Source organism: Pinus tabuliformis, chromosome 3_1 (genome assembly GCF_031772625.1).
Source record: "Pinus tabuliformis cultivar Carrire ecotype Pingquan chromosome 3_1, CPIR1, whole genome shotgun sequence".
NCBI lineage: Eukaryota > Viridiplantae > Streptophyta > Pinopsida > Pinales > Pinaceae > Pinus > Pinus tabuliformis.
Genome location: NC_142301.1, coordinates 114,281,424 through 114,301,211, shown reverse-complemented (window position 1 = coordinate 114,301,211; position 19,788 = coordinate 114,281,424). Strand labels below are relative to the sequence as shown.

Here is a 19,788-nt window from a genome sequence, read left to right as displayed (position 1 = left end):
TAATCCTGAATAAGATCTAATGCGTCTCCTCGCCTTCCAGTACAACAATTCATTAGTGCAATTGAATAAACAAGCTTGCAAATCAGGGGCAAAAGTGGACACTTCATAGTGTCATGTCCTTCCAAATGGGCTTTAGAAGGTACAAGTGTTTCCTTACTCAAGAAGAGAGGTTATCAAGGACCCTATTAGGTGGTTTCAACCTCTGAGGGAGTGACAAATCCATGGTACATCCGTCAAATGGCAAGGGTCATGTGAAATGATGGTGGAACGAAGTGGGGCAACAGGGAAAGTCCCAAGCCACATGCTATGGTACAAGGGTAGCTATAATGAGGTGAAGCCCACACAATGCGTATATGGATATAGGAAGGAGAAATTGTGGTACATGAGTGACCCCGACCTTGGTTTTTCCACCCTTCTTCATATGTCTTTTTCCTTTTATTGATTTTTCTTTCTTTTAATTGCTCGGGGCTCCAAGGGATGACTGCATGATGTGTATGATATGGTAGTGATTACCCCCTTAAGGTTAGGTAGTTCATCGCCCACCAGGGGTTGGGACAATCATGGGTTCCTTAATGATGCAGGGGGTGCACATGGGGGCCCTAGGAACCAGGGTGATGGCCATAATGATAAGGGGTAGAGCTCATATTTGGCTTTTGCCCATGTGCAAAAATGGTGGAATAGAGTGGGGCTATAGGGAAGGCTCCAAGCCACATGCCATGGTACAAGGGTAGCTATGACGAGGGAAGGCCACACATGGGTATATGGATGTAGGAGGGAGAAATCATGGTGCATGAGTTACCCTGACCTTTGTTTTTACACCCTTCTTCATATGCTTTTTGCCTTTTATTGATTTTTCTTTCTTGTAACTAATCGGGGCTCCAGTGAATGAGAGCATGATGTGTATGATAAAGCAGTGAATATCCCCTTAAGGTTGGGCAGTTCATCACCCACTAGGGGTTGGGACAATCATGGGTTCCTTAATGATGCAAGGGGCACACATAGGGGCCCTAGGAACCAGGGTGATGGCCATAATGATAAGGGGTAGAGCTCATGCTTGGCTTTGGCTCGCGTACTAAATTTTTATGTCCCGACCATCTTTTACATTTTATGGTACATTTCCTGTTTTAAGTGGCCAAATCAATGTTACTTGGGAGCGGGAGCGAAAGCGGGGAGCGAGAGCGAAAACGGGAGCGGGAGCGACATTTTCAGAAGCTCCCGGTTTGGGAGCGAATCCTGGAGCGTATATATATATATATATATATATTTTGATACATATATGTCAACAAAAACATGTAGAATAATGAATTAGATATAAAAAACATAAAAAAACATAGATTGAACCCTAAGTGTAACCATTACAACAAATAATATCTAACATGAAATGAAATGTTATAAAATGAAATGAAACAACTTTCAACTTTCATGAAGCATCATATTCATAATTCATTACTAATGAGTTATAATTGCCAACTTCAAACTTAAATTGTCATATATTGTTTAAAAAAATATCATAATAAATATGAAAGAGTCAATAGTTATAAAAGCTACTAGAAACTAGAAAAGAGAAGTAAATATATTATCTATTTCTTATGCTTGGGCCTCTTGCCACCACAAGAAATGACTAATTTTTTAGTCTTGTTGGAAAATCAGGATCTTTGTCATTAATATCACCCTCTAAGCATTAATATCTAGAGGTATCTTTGTCATTACCTCTGTATCTGTAGGGATCTTTGTCATTAATATCACCCTCTAAGCATTAACATAAGATAGAACAAGCATAGCATGTCAAGTTAAGATTTTGTTTGAGTGATGCGTACATTTTTAGGAGGGTCATGATAGAGGAGTTCGACAAACAATGTCACTAACATCAAGGTACATAGAGGGATTGGTGTTCTTGATTAAATACGAGTTCCATACCCTAATACATGACAAAAGTCAATGGAAACATTGCAATCCCCCAATCCTGAAATCCTGAAAAACTGATAAGTCTGCTGGATTTTGAATGAAATCTAAAATTCTACTTTCTCCATATGAAATCCAATGAGGCTGAAACCACTCTCAAACATCCTGAGTCATTTCATGGTAATGTTAAAAATTTAAACATCCTGAGGCCGAAACCACTCTCAAACATCCTGAGTCATTTCACTCATTTTCATCCTTTTACTTTAAGAATTTAACATTACCATGAATAGCATATCAATACTAGGGCATAAACTTGATCATTACGCTGCCCCACTCAAAAATTATTTGTTTCTTTCAAAAAAAATTATATTTCAAACATTACTACAAAAAAGAAATTGCAAAAAAGGCAAAACACTCTTGAAATGGCTCTTGAAAAGGCAAGGAGCGAATTTTTTTTTAGGGAGCGCGCTCACGACCCGCTCCTGCTCGGAGCGCTGATTGGGAGCGGGATCGGGGGGCGGGGGGGGGGGCGCTCCCCTACAACATAGGGCCAAATTATGCCTTTAACTTTCCTTTTAGTGGCATCAACCTCTAGGGCATCGTTGCAGGCCCGACCCAAAGTGTAGATAAGGGGAGGGGGAGGCTAACTCCTTGTGGACCCAATGGAAAAATGTGGATCCAAATTTGAAAAGTGTGAAAATGGGTTATAATGAACGAAGGTGAGTGAAATATATGGTGTCAGAAAGTAGGACCACACAACCAAAATTAGGGTTTCGCATGTAGTGCCACTCCTAAAGCTAGTAGGAAACAGAGGAGATCCCACGGGACCAGGATACAAGACTAACTACCAAGTTGGGACAAGGGAACAAGAGTACAAACCAAGCCCATTTGTTGCACCAAATTCTTCCCACTAATCCATGTCCAAATGTGTCCAAGAAAAGCGAGCAAATGTACCTAACTACATAATGAATGCCATACCTTCGGGGTTGAAGGTCCACCTTCAAACATACAATCATGATAGATGGGCGAGGGCACATAATAGCTGGCTCAGGTGGTGGATAATAGTGGCACAACGAGCTATCTGGTGGCTGAAGACATATCTAGGAGAAAAATTCTCCTATGGGTGTCACCAACTGGTGGTGGGTAACAGGACCATTGAAAGATGCTTTGATTGAATAATTCTGAAGAGAGATCACCTTTTATGCGTTGATCCCAGGCCCCACACATTAATGGGCATAATTTTCATTGTATAGGAGCATCAACGGACATGTCCCCTCTAAGGGCCTGTGATTCATGATCTTCGTGTTGGCTATTCATGCCATTGGAGGAGCCGAGATCAAATGGACGGTAAGGAGGCTTTACATCCTCCATTTGGAGTTGCAGTCCATCCTGTTGAATTTTTGAAGGATCTTGATAATGTACTTTCCTTGCCCAACAAAGATTTCACCTGGAATTTTCCATATTTCCAATCCCAAATGGTAATGCATAAGACCAAGATCCTTTATCTCAAATTCAGAAATCAACTCCCTTTTACACTAGACAATGAGAACCTCAAACCCTTTCAAAAATAGATCATCTACATATGATAGCAAAATCAAGGGCTCACATTCAACAACTTTAAAGTACAAATTTGGATCAACATCGCTCTTTTAGAAACCAAGGCTCAACAAATAGCTATCAATACGAGAGTACCATGCATGAGGAGCCTGCTTAAGCCCATACAAGGCTTATTTCAATTTACAAACATGTTTATGAATCATGAATTTCAAAGCCTTGAGGCCGCTCAATATATATTATAACCTTCTTCTTTAATGACTCCATTCAAAAAGGCAATCTTAACATCCATTTGATGTGATTTCCAACATGTAATAGAAGTAAGAGCAATAATGTATCTAACAGAAGAATAACTGGCAACAAGAGCAAATGTGCCTTCATAATCTTATTCCTCTCTTTGGGAGAATCTGTGGGCCAAAAATCTTGCCTTGTACAACAGCGCCTCAACTCGCTGCCTGAAGAGCTCCTTCCTTTGATGGCATGAATTTCTTTGTCTAGGAGTCTTCATCTTTTGTGGCTTCTACATAGGGCACAAACCATCCATCACTTTCATCCATGGGTCAGTCATGTCATTATTCCTTTCATCAGAAAGTGATCCATTAGTCTTCATCTGGACTTGCTTCATGTCATGTTGCTTCCCTTGGCAGACTTGCATAAACCCATCCAGATATTTGTTCAAAAATAAGAAATGAACACTTAAATCAAAATTACCTTTGTGATGTCCATTAGTCTTCATCTGGACTTGCTTCATGTCATGCTGCTTCCCTTGGTAGACCTGCATAAACCCATCCAGATATTTGTTCAAATATAAGAAATGAACACTTAAATCAAAATTACCTTTGTGATGGTCTTTCATCATGACATCTTCCAGTGTGCATCAACATCCTGCATACATGTTGACATATTTCCCAAAGATATCCATTGTCAAGGGTCTCCATCTTTTTCAGACTTCCATCAAAGTCTTCATATCTTTTCGGGAGATTTCCTAGTCAAATCTTCTTGGTCTTTCGGATGTTGATTGCCTTTACCATGGTTGCATATCTCATGACCTCTTCCTTCATTTCTTCACACATGATATTCCCAGGAGCTTCCATTCAGAGTTCCTAAATTGTAGTCATCCACCTCATACTCCATATGAGGACATATTATGTTGATTTCATCTAGTGTGACCCATGCCTTCCGACATTCTTTCATAGGAGGAGATTCCTTTCTTTTGATCATGCTTCTCAAAATAGAGAAGTGATCCAAGTTATCTACAACCATACAACATGACTTTATAAAATCAAATACAAGCATGCATGCCTCATTTACCTTTAGGTCCTCTAGGCTTCTTTCAACAACTTCGTTGATTGAAAAGATCTTCAAACCCTTGATCTGCTTCATCTCTTATGTCATCATACCATCATCCCATGAATTCCACAAGTTGGAGCTCCTGATGAAACACTTGCTTCCACTCTAGATCGATGAATGCTCTAATAAGGATTCCATCAGAGAATCTTGAGGATCTTGCATATCCCTATCCAACAAATATTTCCTTTTGTATGATGAGACCTGTCTTGGATGACTTTTTTCCTTCCTTTAGTTCTTAATGAGGTTCCCAAGAGCTATAACGTTCACAGTTGATTGTCATAGATTTTGTTCCATCTGTCCTTCATGTTTTTCCCACGAGCTCTTGTTTCTAATGCCTTTCCTCTTCCTTGGACTTCCTTCTTTCAACGTCCTCCACTTATTTGGTGAAATGGACTTCTTTTCTATTCTTCTTGTTATTTCCCTTGAAATTAGGACAATCTTTCTTGTAGTGCTCATAGGATTGAATTTTAGCTATGTTCTTCTTTCCTTTTGACAAATGTATGAATACTTTTTCCCTCAACCTGCCTTCTTCTATCGTGCATAGAAACCATAGTTGTTGAATGGGATAGCCTTCTTATCCTCATAGACATTGTTACCTTGTTCATTAATTACTGCATTTAGATTCTAGAATAATGAGGGTTATCTCTCCCAGATCTTGCAATTGAGATCTTATGAAGATAACCTTTTATCCTTTGATACCTTCAATTTGTGTAGATCAGATCTAAGTGATGTGACCTTCTTTATCTCATCTTCAGAGAATAGTTTTGCCAACTTATCATGTGTATCTCTTTGATGTCTCCAGTACTGCTATACAAGGGCACCTTTCATAAGGATCCCTTTCCATGTATTCAGAGGAGACCTTTTCATTGACATGTTCAATGATTTCACTTTCCTCGAGGACTATGTCTATCTTCTTTTTCCATGCAAGGGATTTCGATGAGCCAACTAGCTTATAGATTTCCTTGCGAAACGAAGTCATTTTACCAAATTTGATTATAGAATGAAAGATACTTACTTGACAAGTGAAGATGAAATATTCAACTTGATCACTTTGATGGTGGTTGAAGAAGATGTATTGGTGCCCCTTTTGGATGATTTTCTTCCAAATGAAAAACCCCTCTTCAATAAAGGAGATTGCTGCTTTTATGTTGTCAACGCCTTTAGATCTAGCTTCCTTTGTTGATGGTTGTTGATGAGGTTGTTTTGATGCTTCCTTGGATGATCTTCTTCACGGATAAGGATGAGATCCTTGTTGCAGTGATAGGGAGCTTGCCTTATAGCTTTTGAAGATGATAATGCCTTCTCGCCTTCAAGATACTTTGACTTCTTTGGTAGTGAATGAATGTAGATCATAAATGCTTCTAGGATTTCCAAGATGATGTGATTACCCTCCTGGAAATAATCCTCTCTGTACTTTGGGTTGCCTTGCCTTGTAGATCTCTTCATCTTGATGAGGGTCCTTTTGGTCTTTTGCTAAAGATTATAGGATCCAATACTTTTGCTGGTGTAGACTTGTAGTGGCCTTTATTTGTAGATCTATTCTCCTTGAGTAGAAATAAGGCTTTGGCCTTGATTATTTGATGATCTGAAGACTTCTCTTGAAGTAGACCTTCTTCTTTGATCTAGGGTTTTATTCTAAAATGTAGATCCTTCACTTTGCTTTGATGCCTTCTTTGAAACTCGATCCTTGAGTGTCTCTTAGATTAGATGCCCTTCCTTAACTGTTGCCTTAGCTCCGATTCCATGTGGAGAAATCTAGGGCATTAGAATTAGGTGATTTCTCTTATGTTAGTGACTACTTGTGAATGCTTTTTACTTGTTTAGATTAGGATCTTCTTCATGTTAGATTATTAGTGTTTTTCTTCCTCAAACAGTGACCGATGCATGAGCATAAATACACATGAGACACATAATATAGGCTATAAGCTAGGGCCAAAACCTCTTACTCTTTGAAAGGAAAACCCGCACAAATTGTTCTTATAGAGATTCCAATTGACGAATACCAAGGCCAAGACCCTTTACCTATTAGCCACTCCATGACCAAGACACTAGTTCTCTTGATTGTCTTCTCTTATTCTCTTCCTCTTCGATCTTCTTAGCATTGGGATGCTTGTCACCACCGAGATCTCCTTACTGTCTTCATATCAAGATCTCCTTACTGTCTTCATATCGAGATCTCCTTTCTGTGAGACCTCCTTGTTGGGATCTGACTTCTGTGATGGCATCGATCTCTTTCCCTTGATTTGGTACTGATGTGCTTCCTTTAATGTGGCACTAAGACTGTAAGTTGAGGTTGCAACTTGCACTGCATCACTGAATTGCAACTCTTCCATGACACCTAACCGCCCTTCATATCACTGTAATCACTGTGCTTGGTTACTAGACTTCAGAAGGATCCAAATTCCTCTTAGTGCAATGACATCAAAATTTACTTGACTCTAACTATCCACCAAAACCAAAGATCCGAATTACTTGATGATTGTACTAGAGGTCCGAGCCCATCACTGTTCTCTCCATTTGAAAATATCCGAAATGTTGACTGTGATTACCCTCTGAAAATCTTAGAGGAATTCGAACTCTCTTTTCTGCGATATCTGAGAGATATGCGAAGTCTGAACTATGCTAATGCGAAGAGCCTAGCCTCATATATATAGTAATTCATCCATATAATTTAGTTGACATGAACATTCGAATAGGTTTGTCTCCTTAATGTGAGCCAACATGAGTTCCTTCATACATCTTGAGGCCGACATAGGAAGAGGGGATTGTGTGCTTGTCGTTGGAGGGCTATATAGACTTTTATATACAATTGACACATGCCCAAGAAGGGCTTCTTCATACATGTCATTGACTCTTTGACTCTAATGATAAATCCTAAGGCTCTCAATGGGAGCCAACTAGATAAAAGCTCTTGCTCATGAAACCCATGAAGCAAGGCATTACAAAAATAATTTTATTTTCTTCATTTCATCTTTTACAAAGATCATAATTACATGTCATTATGAAGACCGAGCTTAGTTACGTTTTACAACACGCTGGTCTCTTTCTAGTCTCAGGTACAGTGACTGAACAAATTCGCGTGGATCATCAGACTCTTCATGAAGATCTTGTTCCATAGGTTCATGTTCTTTGGATTTCAATTCCACATCTCATCATTAGAGTCCAAGTGTGATCCTTTGGACTACCATAAAGAAACATCCTCATAAAAAATGACATCCCAACAAGTTTCGAAAGAACATTTGTCCTGTTACATAGACCCTGAAGGTCTTTGAATTTTGACTGTAGCCAACAAAAGTTTCCTTCTTCCTGGAAGGTTCCAACTTCGTCCTTTTCTCCTTCGGCACATGAACATAAACAAGACAACCAAAAATTCTCAAATGTTCAACATTGGGTCTGTAACGAACAACGTTTGTCTACTCAGAGGAATGCTTTGATACCAATGTAATGACCAAAAGTCGTATATGCAACATAAATTTTTAAAATACTTCAAAAACATAAATGTCCATTGTAAGACATGTAACTATATATCGAATATTGAATTGATGTAAGATATGAGATGATTACAATTGAGAATGAGGGTCTGCTTATATACCCTAGGCAGGTGCCCTTTTATGAATGGTCATGTCTTGAAGACATGCCTTTTCATTACTAACTAACTAACTAACTAACTAATTAATTATTATTATATTTATATTTATATTTATTATTTTTATATGAATTATATTCATAACAAGGTCTTTCATCTGTGAAGACTTCTTTAGGAGTCTTGTAATCCAATACTCAGTGTGGACATCTATTTTGAACATAAACAACTGCCTTTGAAGCTTCTCCCCATAGAAACATCAACAACTCTTGATCATGAAGCATGGCTTTGGCAACTTCCATAATAGTTCTTGTTCTTCCTTTCGACAATTCCATTTTGTTGAGGATAGTAGGGAACTATCAACTCCCTCTTAATTCCAGCATCCCTGCAGAAAGAAATCAACTCCTTGGATACATACTCTCCTCCATTGTTAGGCTTTAAAGTCTTGATCCTTCTACCTGTAGCATTTTCAACCTGTGCCTTGAATTCTCGGAACTTTTCAAACACTTCATCCATGGTTTTCAAGAAGTAAATCCATGTTTTACGAGAGAAATCATCCATGAAAGTAACATAGTACAAATGACCACCCAAGGACTTGTTAGACATAGGTCCACAAACATCAGAATGCAAAAGATCCAAAATTCCTCTGGATTTACTATCACTTCTAGTACATCCTCTTTTGACATTTTCCCCAAGAGCACATATTTTGCAGACTCCATCATCTCAAGGATTTGTCAGACATAGGCCCACAAACATCAAAATGAAATAAATTCAAAATTCCTCCGGATTTACTATCACTTATAGTACATCTTCTTTTGACATTTTCCCCAAGAGCAGATCCTTTGCAAACTCCATCATGTTCAATCTTGATTTCAGGTACACCTTTAACAATGTCCATCATTCTAGAGTCTAGACAAAGCTTTATAAGTAACATGAGCGTACCTTCGATGCCATAGTTCACAAAGATCAGAGGTTGTGTACTAAGGTTTGAATTGATACAGGCCTCTTGTTCATACACCATTGACCTTGGCAGATTCAAAGGAGGAGTCCTTCTTCCATACTAAAACTTGTCCATCAACGAATGCAATTCTATACCCATTGTCTTCAAGAGATGAAATAGACAACTGATTCTTCTTCAAACCAGGAACATATAAAATATTGTTAATAGAGACATTTTCTCCTGATTCCAATTGGAAGGATGAAGAACCAATGCCTTTGACTTCGTACTTGCCATTGTCCCCAAGCTCAACCCTTGGAGCTAACTTCTTTTCAACCAATTCAGAGAGATTCTCACGACTTCCAGTCATGTGCCTAGAGGCACAACTGTCTACCAACCAAATTTCAGCATGATCTGCAATGGAACCTGTAAAAGCAGAATAAAATGAATATTCATTATCAAAATGTTTCTTCCTAGGCCTCCTCTTATGAGTTGGTTCATTAAGGTCAGCTGCAGAAGCACAGTGCTTCCCTCTCCTTTTTCGATCATTTCTTTGAGGACACCTATTTTGATAGGTGGTGATATGCTTGGCAATGATAGCAAAAACATTTGTCTTGTCTATTCTTTCTTGAGAGGGAGGAGGGAGGTCTTCTTTGTTTAGCAGGCCTCTTCCTGGAGTAGGTCTTGGAGCAGATCTTGAAGGAGGTCTTCTACCTGAGCTTCTTTGAAATCTTCCAAAATTTCTTCTTCCCTTGCTATTCTTTGAGTAGGCCGCAAAAGCTTGAGAATTTTCATTTGGATTTGGAATCATGCCTTTAGACATGAGCCTAGATTCTTCTTGAGTGCAAGCAGCCCATAGCTTATCAAAAGTAGGAGCAGTTTCTCTTCCACTAATGCTTGCTGCAAAAGAATCCCTAGAGTCAGGCAAACCACCCATTGCTACAACTACTAATTCTTTGTCAGATACCTGTTCATCAATAGCCTTGAGTTGATCTCTTATTTGAGATATTCTTTCGAAGTACGATGCCGCAATATCATTCTTTGTCATCTTGAAATCACTAAGCTGACTCCTTGGACTTATAGATTGATTGATGTTGTTGAAGGTATATAATCCAATAAGGGCGTCATACATCTCCTTGAAAGATTTGTGATCAACACTATAGTGGATTAGATGATCCCTATCAGATTCCACAATGATGCTCATAGCCGAGATGTTATCTTCTTGAAACTTGATTTTCCTGCATGATCAGATGGTTCGGTAACTTTTCCCAAAACAATACCCAAGGCCTTATTCCTTGCAAGCACTAGGTCAATTCCATGCCCTGAAGTTTGTAGCTCCTTCAAGCTTGTTCTCTGTATTCATGAAGGAATTCATGATGAAGATGATGAAGATGACCAACCAAAAACAAAAGGATGTAGAATCCCCAAATGCCCTTCAAGGTGCTTTCAATGCTCTTCAAGGTGATCTCAATGCTCTTTCCCTTCACCAAAGCTCTGACACCATGTTGATTTTCTAGTGCAATCAAGACTAGTACAATTTTTCATACTTATAACTACTTGCAAGGATACAATTTAGAGCATTCCAATCATTAAGCAGTTATACATGAAAAATTTCAACCATTAACTTCTTCAATAGAGCAATAAAGATCACAGTAAACAATGAGACAAGAGACACCAAAATTTTGGTCAATGACTAGGGCAAAACCCACAAGGGGGAAAACCCAGAAATCTTTCCTTATGAGAGAATTCAATTCATCAAAATGTACATTAGAATATTCCAGTCAAAATTCCAAATTCTGACCTCAATAAATGCTAAGTCAAACCAGTTAAATGAGAGAAATAGTCAATGCTGGTCCAAGTCAAAGTCTGCAATAGAGGGGCCAAATTTTGGCCCGAGGCAGCTGGTCAAAGGGCTGAAATTTGGCCTGCAATACCACAGTCAAAGCTCGTTCAATTCACAGAAGTTGACCTGCGGTCAACCCTTGGTTAACAGCCCAGAAACAGAGATAAACTTCGGTCAAACAGAGTCAATGAATCACCGAGAAACTCGGCCTCCAAAATCGGTCAAGAGCTCGGTCAAACAGAGAGAAACAAACCAAAGTTAACGCAGAAACCAATCTTCTTCTTCTCTTCGCACGTGTGGACTGTTCTCCTTGTTTCAGATCGAATGGATGAGTTGTCTGATATGCCAAATGAGGTCAATTGAACTCCAATATATATGTGTGCTAGGAGGAGGATTTTGATTTTGGGGTCAAACCCTTTCAATGAGTAGGGCCGACTTGTGCAAATGAGGCCGACCTGGTCAACATAAAAATATATGAAAGTTCCTTTGCTTTGCCAATGAAAATACCGACCGAAGCTACCAATTTTCAACAAGGAGGATGTGGATGATGGAGGAGGTGGTTGTTGAAGAGTGGAAGGGTATTGTGGTAGAGGAGGGGGTGATGTGGTTGCAGGAGAAGGTAAAGATGCAATTCTGTATAGTGTAGAGGTAGTGAAAGTATGCAGACTTTTACTTAATGAAATATTTAGGCTTCATGGTTTACCCAAGATTACGTTGGTCATCTTACTCCCATTCACCTGCAAGTTATAGAGAGAACTATCTGAGCAATTGGATCAAAACTATCCTTGAGCACAACTAACCGTTCAAAAATGAATAGAGGGACAATAGTCAACAAATGCGTTCAGATATTTTTGTGCATGTTAACTTTCAATAAATGACAACATTAGCACAAGTGGTTATAATGAGCTGAATTGCTGTTGAATACTACTTATCGCACATCTGCAAAGTTGATGTGCTTCAAGCTTTTTATGGTCATTAACCTCCTCTCCGATGATATTTGGTTATCCCAGTTGGGACAAAAGTAACAAAGGAATGACTAGAAGAATTGAAAGATAGGTAACTAATACTATTCCCACGGGCAATTTAACTCAATCTCAGAATGACATGAAATAGACCATGATAAGTATTGAATTGAATGGCCATTTTAGTTGGGAGATTGTGTATTTCTCTGGCACCAGTCTGACAAGCTATCGTTATTAAAGAACGTGAAGAACTAGCTTCAGCCATGTTTTTATGGGACATACAGTATAATTGGTGTTGGAGAAGTGGTATATGCATAAAAGCTCTGAGATAAACTCCAAAAACATGTTCCAAGAATCACGGCTAAAATAAAAACTAGGAATTATTAATGTTCACCAATCAATATTGTTAGAATTCAAAGAGGTAACTGAGGTGCACAGTAGAAACCTAATTGGATGGTAAACCAGTGCATACTTAGTCCACTGGAAAGGTACCTCTGTTGAAGACTGCACTTGGAAAAAATGAAGAATTTGGGATACAACATCCAATGTTACCCCTGTTTTGAGTACAAAGCAGCTTCCTAATGGGGGCTGCGGAAACGGTCTGAGGCAACCTTGCAGCTTTGCACTTGTATGAGCCATCGTTGTCCATTTTAAGAATCTGTTAACATAAAGAATCATTAGCAGAGTAGAAGAAACAGAAGCAAATAATTGTGTACGCATCCTGTGAGCTCAGAGTTATTTTTCAGCTAACTTGCATGGTACGTGGAAACAGAAATGCATATCTGAAACAGGACATGCTGGAAACGGGGGCGTGGGGGGGTCACATTTCCTTCAACTTAGTTTTTCAGCAATCAGGAGTCACTCCTAGTTGAAAGTAGAGGAACAACGTCTTGCTATCACTGGGTTAGTGCATCACTGAAGTTTGAACACGGTTTCGATTATGTGGAAAAGCGCTAACTTCAGTAATAACCCAGGAAGTATTATAATGTATTTAAGATCTTGGCTTGATAACATCTTTTCTATGAAGATAACATAACTCTGCCATCACTTTTGGACTTTTAGTTTTCCCATGTCTGTAGTACCCGGAATTTGAATTTTCTGACCATGTGAATTACGTTAGTTACATATAGTTGGCGTGCCCTTTGTCTTGAGAGGAAAACTAGCAACATTGATATGGCAATATCTCCCTTGGAAACTGACTTTCAAGAGAATGTATCTGATCTTTAATATGATATCTTAATAAATTTACATTTTCTGCATAGAATACTTACATTACATATCTGGAAAGTTTTGCTGCTGCAAGGTTGTTTCATTTAGCCATCGAAGAGGTCCAAAGCTAAATACCTTATTGTCTGCCTGCCATAACTCTAACTTGCAATTCTACTCTTTTCCTAAATTGTTTTGGATGTTTTCTGAAGTTACGTATTCTAGTATATTTTGAGGTTGTTTGGTGTAATTTAGTTGCATGGCTCTAATTCTTTGGTCTTTGGCATTTCTTTTTATGTTCAAGTTGTCTGTTTGGAAATTGTTTGTGTGTGGGTGTGGCTGTGTGTGAAAGAGGGAGGAAGGGGGGGACATGCTAACTTGAATATTGATTTGTTTCAGGGAATTTATCATTGATCTGATGGGAGCTCCTGGTACTCTGATTCCCACTGAAACACCTAGTGTAGCTTCTGTTCAGAATCCTGTAATTGATAACTTGGGCACAGGACAGCATATTCTTGCACAAGCAGTGCAGGATTTGTGCTCAACTCTTGAAGATCAGGATACCCAAGGTTCTGCAGACAGAAAAGAAACAGCAGTTGTCTGCATTAATGATTATGGTGGTGACTATGGAAGGGAAGACAAGAAATTAAATTTTGACTCGGCCACATGTAATGCTTATAAGCCGAGCATGAATGATGTCAAAATCAAAGATGGGTATCAGTTTGAATCCTTTGAACCAGAATTCGGAAAATTGAATCCGCCATCAAACCAGCCAAGGAGATCTCCATCATGGACAGAGGGAGCAGTTTCTGTTGCTGAGAAGAGGAAAGTGAAAAATGTATCACAGTATGTGATGAATGCTGCTTCAGAAAATCCCGAGTTTGCACAAAGATTACATGCTGTTTTATTGGAGAGTGGTGTTCCAGCTCCTCCACATTTATTTGATGGCATCAGTTCACAAGAAGGTTCAGCAGAACAGAATGTTACCCAACAAAAGAATATGATTGAGGAGAGAGAAATTAACGACTTTTTAAAACGGCAAGATAAAATTTTCTCAGGCCCTGGACGACCTCCAAAACACATTTCACGACCCAAATATTTAATACGTAACAGTGGTGTAAATGAAAATACCCGGTTGGAACTTGTGGAGGGAACAAGACAAAAGAGAGTAACAGAGGCGAGGGATTTGGATAGTACTTCTTTGATGGAAATTTCAACTTCAGATGCTGTACATATTCCTGTTCCAAGTATTCCAGATATAAACAATACTCATATTTCATCAATCCCTTCTCCAGGAATGGGAACCTCATCTCAACATACTGAAATGCGTGGAAATCTTCCAGTTGCTTCAGCATTTGCTGCTACATCGTCTGTTGTTGCTTTGCCACAGGTCATAGCAACAAGTAAACATAACGTTCTTAATGAAGCTCCTGAAAATGTTAAAAAAGCTTCAGACACATCTGTTGCTCTTGCAAATCAAAATCATGTAGGACTTAGTGATGCCTCGTTACACAATTTAGTGGGTAGGGAGAGTGCTCACAGCAGAGGGGAAAGAAGATCTTTTGACTCTGAAAGTCAGGTTGTTGGGTTAGTGGATTCCAGGGAAAATTCAGAAGATGAATCTGTGTCTTCATCTAATACGCATAATACACACCCTATAATGGATGATGTTGCAGAATGTGAAATCCGATTGGAATATCTGCAAATTGGTGAACGCATTGGACTAGGTAAGGATTCCTCAATGTCTCTTTTTGATGTATTATTGTTGCTGGCTCTGATTCTACTTCCAGGTGGATGAGGATTTCAGCTATTCTTGGTGTTCATTTTATAATTTTATTTTTATTGATTGAATCAATGACATTCAGTACTGGTTAATTGTACTAAGAGGAATATACATATTTAACTGAGGTTTCAAGTTTTTAATTATGAAGTTTTAATAATAATGCATATTCTCTATCAAGGAATTGACCGAGTTAATAGTGTCATAGTGTTTGCCTTTTAAGTATCTTATTATAATGTTTGTTATTTTGAAGTATTAATTTCTAAAATAAATTTAATAAATTTCTTTTGGAAAATGCTGATTGCTTATATTAATAGAAGATGGGTTTCATGATCGAAAAAAATGTACAATTGGACTAAAGTGTACCGAATGGACAGTACAGCAATGCTTATGTCAGATGAGTCTCTAGAGTACTAGTCACTATCTCACGAATCTCTCCTAATGAGAGTGGTTCTAGCTCTGTACAGTACAAATAATTCATCAAAAGAACATTCTCTAAATGAAGAGATAGAGAATAAAGATTTGCTAAAATTACCCTCACATTTAATCTTCCAAAGCATACACAATGAAACAAATCTAATACAGTGCAGTATTCCACTGAAGTGAAAAGGACCAATGGAGTCAATGTGACATGGTACACCAGATTTTGAAAACCTTGGATATTGTGCCAAGTGTCCTAGACAAGTTCCCAACATTCTGGAGCACAATTCCATGTTCAGAAAAGGTGGCAAATGGTTTCAACCCAAACACAGTGGTGACATTAAGTATGTATAAACCTTCTCTGAGACAATCTCTTTGGAAGACGATCCATGGTAAATTGATAGCCATTCAAATAGCATCAACGTATAAGAGACTTTGAAAGACCATACTCTCTGAATGTGACTAGCCTATTTAGCTTCCTCACTTGGGAGCCCCCATCTTCTGTTCAAGATTTCTTGGAAAGTATAAGATGAATGAAGAGGCTGGCATAATCTGCCGAATAGGTTCTTATTATCTTAATGCTACATCCAATCCTGTCAAATAGGTTCTTGTTATAATGTTGCTATTGGTACTTGTGATAATATGTGACAGGCATAATTCGGTAATTAACAACTACCAACCCCTTGGCGTATACATGTATTCATAAGTATTAAGAGGGCATCATCACTCAGTCTGTCAAATTGTGAATGTCTTCCCTGGCAGCTCCTGCAATGGAACATTGTTTGCGAAGTATTAGTTGGGTAGTTTAAGGTATTAATTCCCCAGCATAAAATGCATCCAGAATTGTTGGAAGGGCATCACCGTTGGGTATGCCATATTGTGACTAGTCATCCTTGCTTATTTATGTTAATATATTAGACATTTGGAGATTAATTAAGCTTAAGTTGGTCTAATATATTTAGTCACTGTATATGTTTTGTGAATCGGGAAATTAGTGCAATTCAGGAATTTCATCTCGGTTACTTTAAGGTTTTCTGGATTCAATCCTTGCGAACTTTCAGCCTTAGGGCTGATCTGAAATTTAAATGAGAGCAGTAATATTTCACTTCCCTCTAAGACAACTTCGCCTGTCTGTCCAAGAGAATAAATACCATATGAGTGAATGTCAATACCTCAATGCCACAGCTCTTAGGGTACACTTTTGAAGGCATATAATAGATCTGAAATATCTTAGCACGGCAGCTTATAACAGCAGAAAATATGCTCTTTTATATTCCGGATATGTGTTAAATCACCGAATCAATTTAGCTATATGTTATGTCAAATCAATGTGAACAAAGGCTGAAGTCTAAGTTACCAGGATACAGATCCAGATCTGTCAGATTTTTGAAAAGCGAAGATCCGGATACAATGGGAAAATGACGGAAACAAAAAATATAGATATATTTTTGTAATATTTTAAATATTTAAATATACAATTTATATTTGCATTTACTATATATAATGTTGATGTTATTGTTTGAATGGTTAGTTCAAGTAGTTGAGTGATATGATTTGCAAGTGGAATCAAGTCCTTGAGTAGAATGTAACATGTTGATGTGTTAAAACTTATTGTCTTTCTCTAAATTGAAGGTTTATCTTAATTACTACCCATCACCAATGGTAAAGTTTATGGGGTTTTCTGTTTATGAATTACAGGGAAAAACTTATGATTAATTAGTAAAGTATAATACATGTAAATAATAACTAATACAATCCAATTTTATGAAAGTTTAACCATAAACATTTAATAAACATATAATCATTAATAATAATAATATATTACATTAATTACTCTAGATAACTTGAGTAATAATATATAAAAGTTTAATATAACATATAAATTTATGACTTACATCATATACAACTTATATTTTTTAAATAATAAACTTATTACACACACACAATAAAGCTACTTTATAAGTTTAATACAAAATTAAATTATAAGTTATAACAAATAAGATAAACTTAGATATTAAAATTAAAAAAACATAAACCATACCATGAGTTTGAATGTGCTTAGCTTAGCGAAGAGTTAGGATGGTGATGGGGAGAATGAGGTTTAGATACAGGGCGGAATATTACTTAGACATGGGAATAAAAAGGGGCATAGGGCAGTAGGTGTACTCCACAACAGTGGGAAGAGTAGGTGGTTTACCATGGAAACACCTATGAAGGAGGTTAAGTTGCTTGACCATTGTGGGAGAGGGCCTTTAGATTCTGGATTAAATGCATTTGGCTCGACTTGCTTCCCCATGGGCAGTACTTATGTTGCTTGTTTTGGTTATACCTTTACAGGTTCTTATCCAATGAAATTTGGTTAAGTTGAACTTTCTCATAGGTGGTGAAAGGTTGGGGTCTAACCTACTTTGTTTTCTATGAACAAAGTTCATAAACACAATAGAATACTCAGAAGATTTGAAATATATAAATATCCATTATAGGACAAATATATTTATATAGAAATGTAGAAAAGATATGATATGATGAGATGTTACAAATGAGGACTTGCTTATATATCTAGGCAGGTGTTTTTTCATGAAGGCTCATGTCTTTAGAGACGTACCTCTTCTATACTACTAATCACTATATATATATATATATATATATATATATATATATATATATATATATATATATATATATATAACATTGCCTTCCTCTTCAAAAAACTTTGTCCTTGTTTTGGAGAATTTAGCATCTACAGATAAATACTAATTCACTAGATAAGTAGCTGTGCCTAGAACAACAATTTAAAGTGTTTTAGACTTTTCCTATAAGCAATAGATAAAAAGAGAGGATAGAAGGCCTACCTGTAGTTCCGCTTTCCTCTCGTCTCCCTTGTATAGATTCCATCGCTCCTTCTTGTACTTAATCTGCTTGAAAAGTACTCTATCAACACAACAGAAGACGAAAACCGATCAAGGCATATGATCCAATGAATATAAATGAAAGGAATCAGAAACAATTCATACATATAAGCATTATGAAAGAACACATCATATGGAAAAAGGTTCAAACACTTTATTAGATAGAAGAAGGAATTACAACCATCAGTGTTTGATTCAAAGTCATTCCTCCAGCTTGGATCCCATCCACATCACATCAAAAGCAAGACAAGCTTGTGGCATCACATCATTTGCTCCAAAGTCAAGTCTCATAGCAGCATTATCTCCTTACAATTCAACATAATCCAGCCAGCCCCTGATCACTTAGATGAGTGGTCAATTTATAGGAGGATGAAGGAGGTTTTGTCATAAATGGTGGCATTGAATGGCCTTCCATAGTTAGAATTAGTTCCATGGGGGAAGTGTTGAGAGGATAAGATGATCCTTAACTCATTCCTCATCCATTTTCAAGCTCATGGGAGTTGATAAGACAGGGAAACTTCTAGATGATTCCACAAGATAAGAATATTCCCAAACCCTATGTGAATTTCGCTCATTCTCGCCCAGCGCAGGTGAAAGGAAGCCTAAGTGCTCTGTAGAGCACCCTGGCAGTGGACTTAGTTGCTCTGTAGCGCACCTTCATAAGGGCTTACCTGCGCTGGTCCCTCTAGAGGCAATTTCTAGATGTCTTCAAGTCATGAAACTGTTTGGGAAGGAGGCATTCAAAGGGTTGACTTGTTTAGGGCATGAAACAACTGATTTTAGGGTTTGATGAGTCCTAAATCACTGATCTAAATGTTGGGATTTGATGTGCCCAAATGGATTTGTAACAGTTGCCCCCTAAAGCATGAAGTCAGAAAAATGCCAATGTCGAATGAAATGCTTTACGATGTGATGAGGAGGTATCGAAGTGGAAGATGACCTGCATCAATTACAATGCATATATCATGATATTTGATTTTACATGAATAGCTGAGGGAAGGCATACCCATGCTCAGCGTATAAACTTTCATTACATGTACATAAACAGTCGTCTACAGATATAGATCCATGGTTGGAATGACTATCAATGTAAAGCCATTGTACATATGATTTAGTACTCCTGATATCGCAGCCCGGATGGATGAAACTAGATCCGGGGTATTCAATCTCGTTCAACCGTACGCTCAAGTACGAGTCTAACCATGTGATTATGTGATCTGAAGTCGAACATGGGAAGACACCATCTGATTACCAGCTGATGATGTAAGCTGTTAACAGATGTGAGAGAAATCAACGATAATGATAATGATCCTCAAGGTACTATAGTACATTCTACATGGTG

General features: G+C 37.9%; 1 protein-coding gene across 1 annotated transcript in view; it reads left to right on the top strand.

Annotated features, from left to right (window-relative positions):
* Window positions 1-19,788, top strand: part of LOC149186038 (putative serine/threonine-protein kinase SIS8) — a 285,716-nt gene that overhangs the window by 100,055 nt on the left and 165,873 nt on the right. The window contains exon 4 of the mRNA XM_089410866.1: window positions 13,737-15,064. Coding sequence (XP_089266992.1) covers window positions 13,737-15,064 — 1,328 coding nt within the window. The remainder of the gene's footprint in view (window positions 1-13,736; window positions 15,065-19,788) is intronic.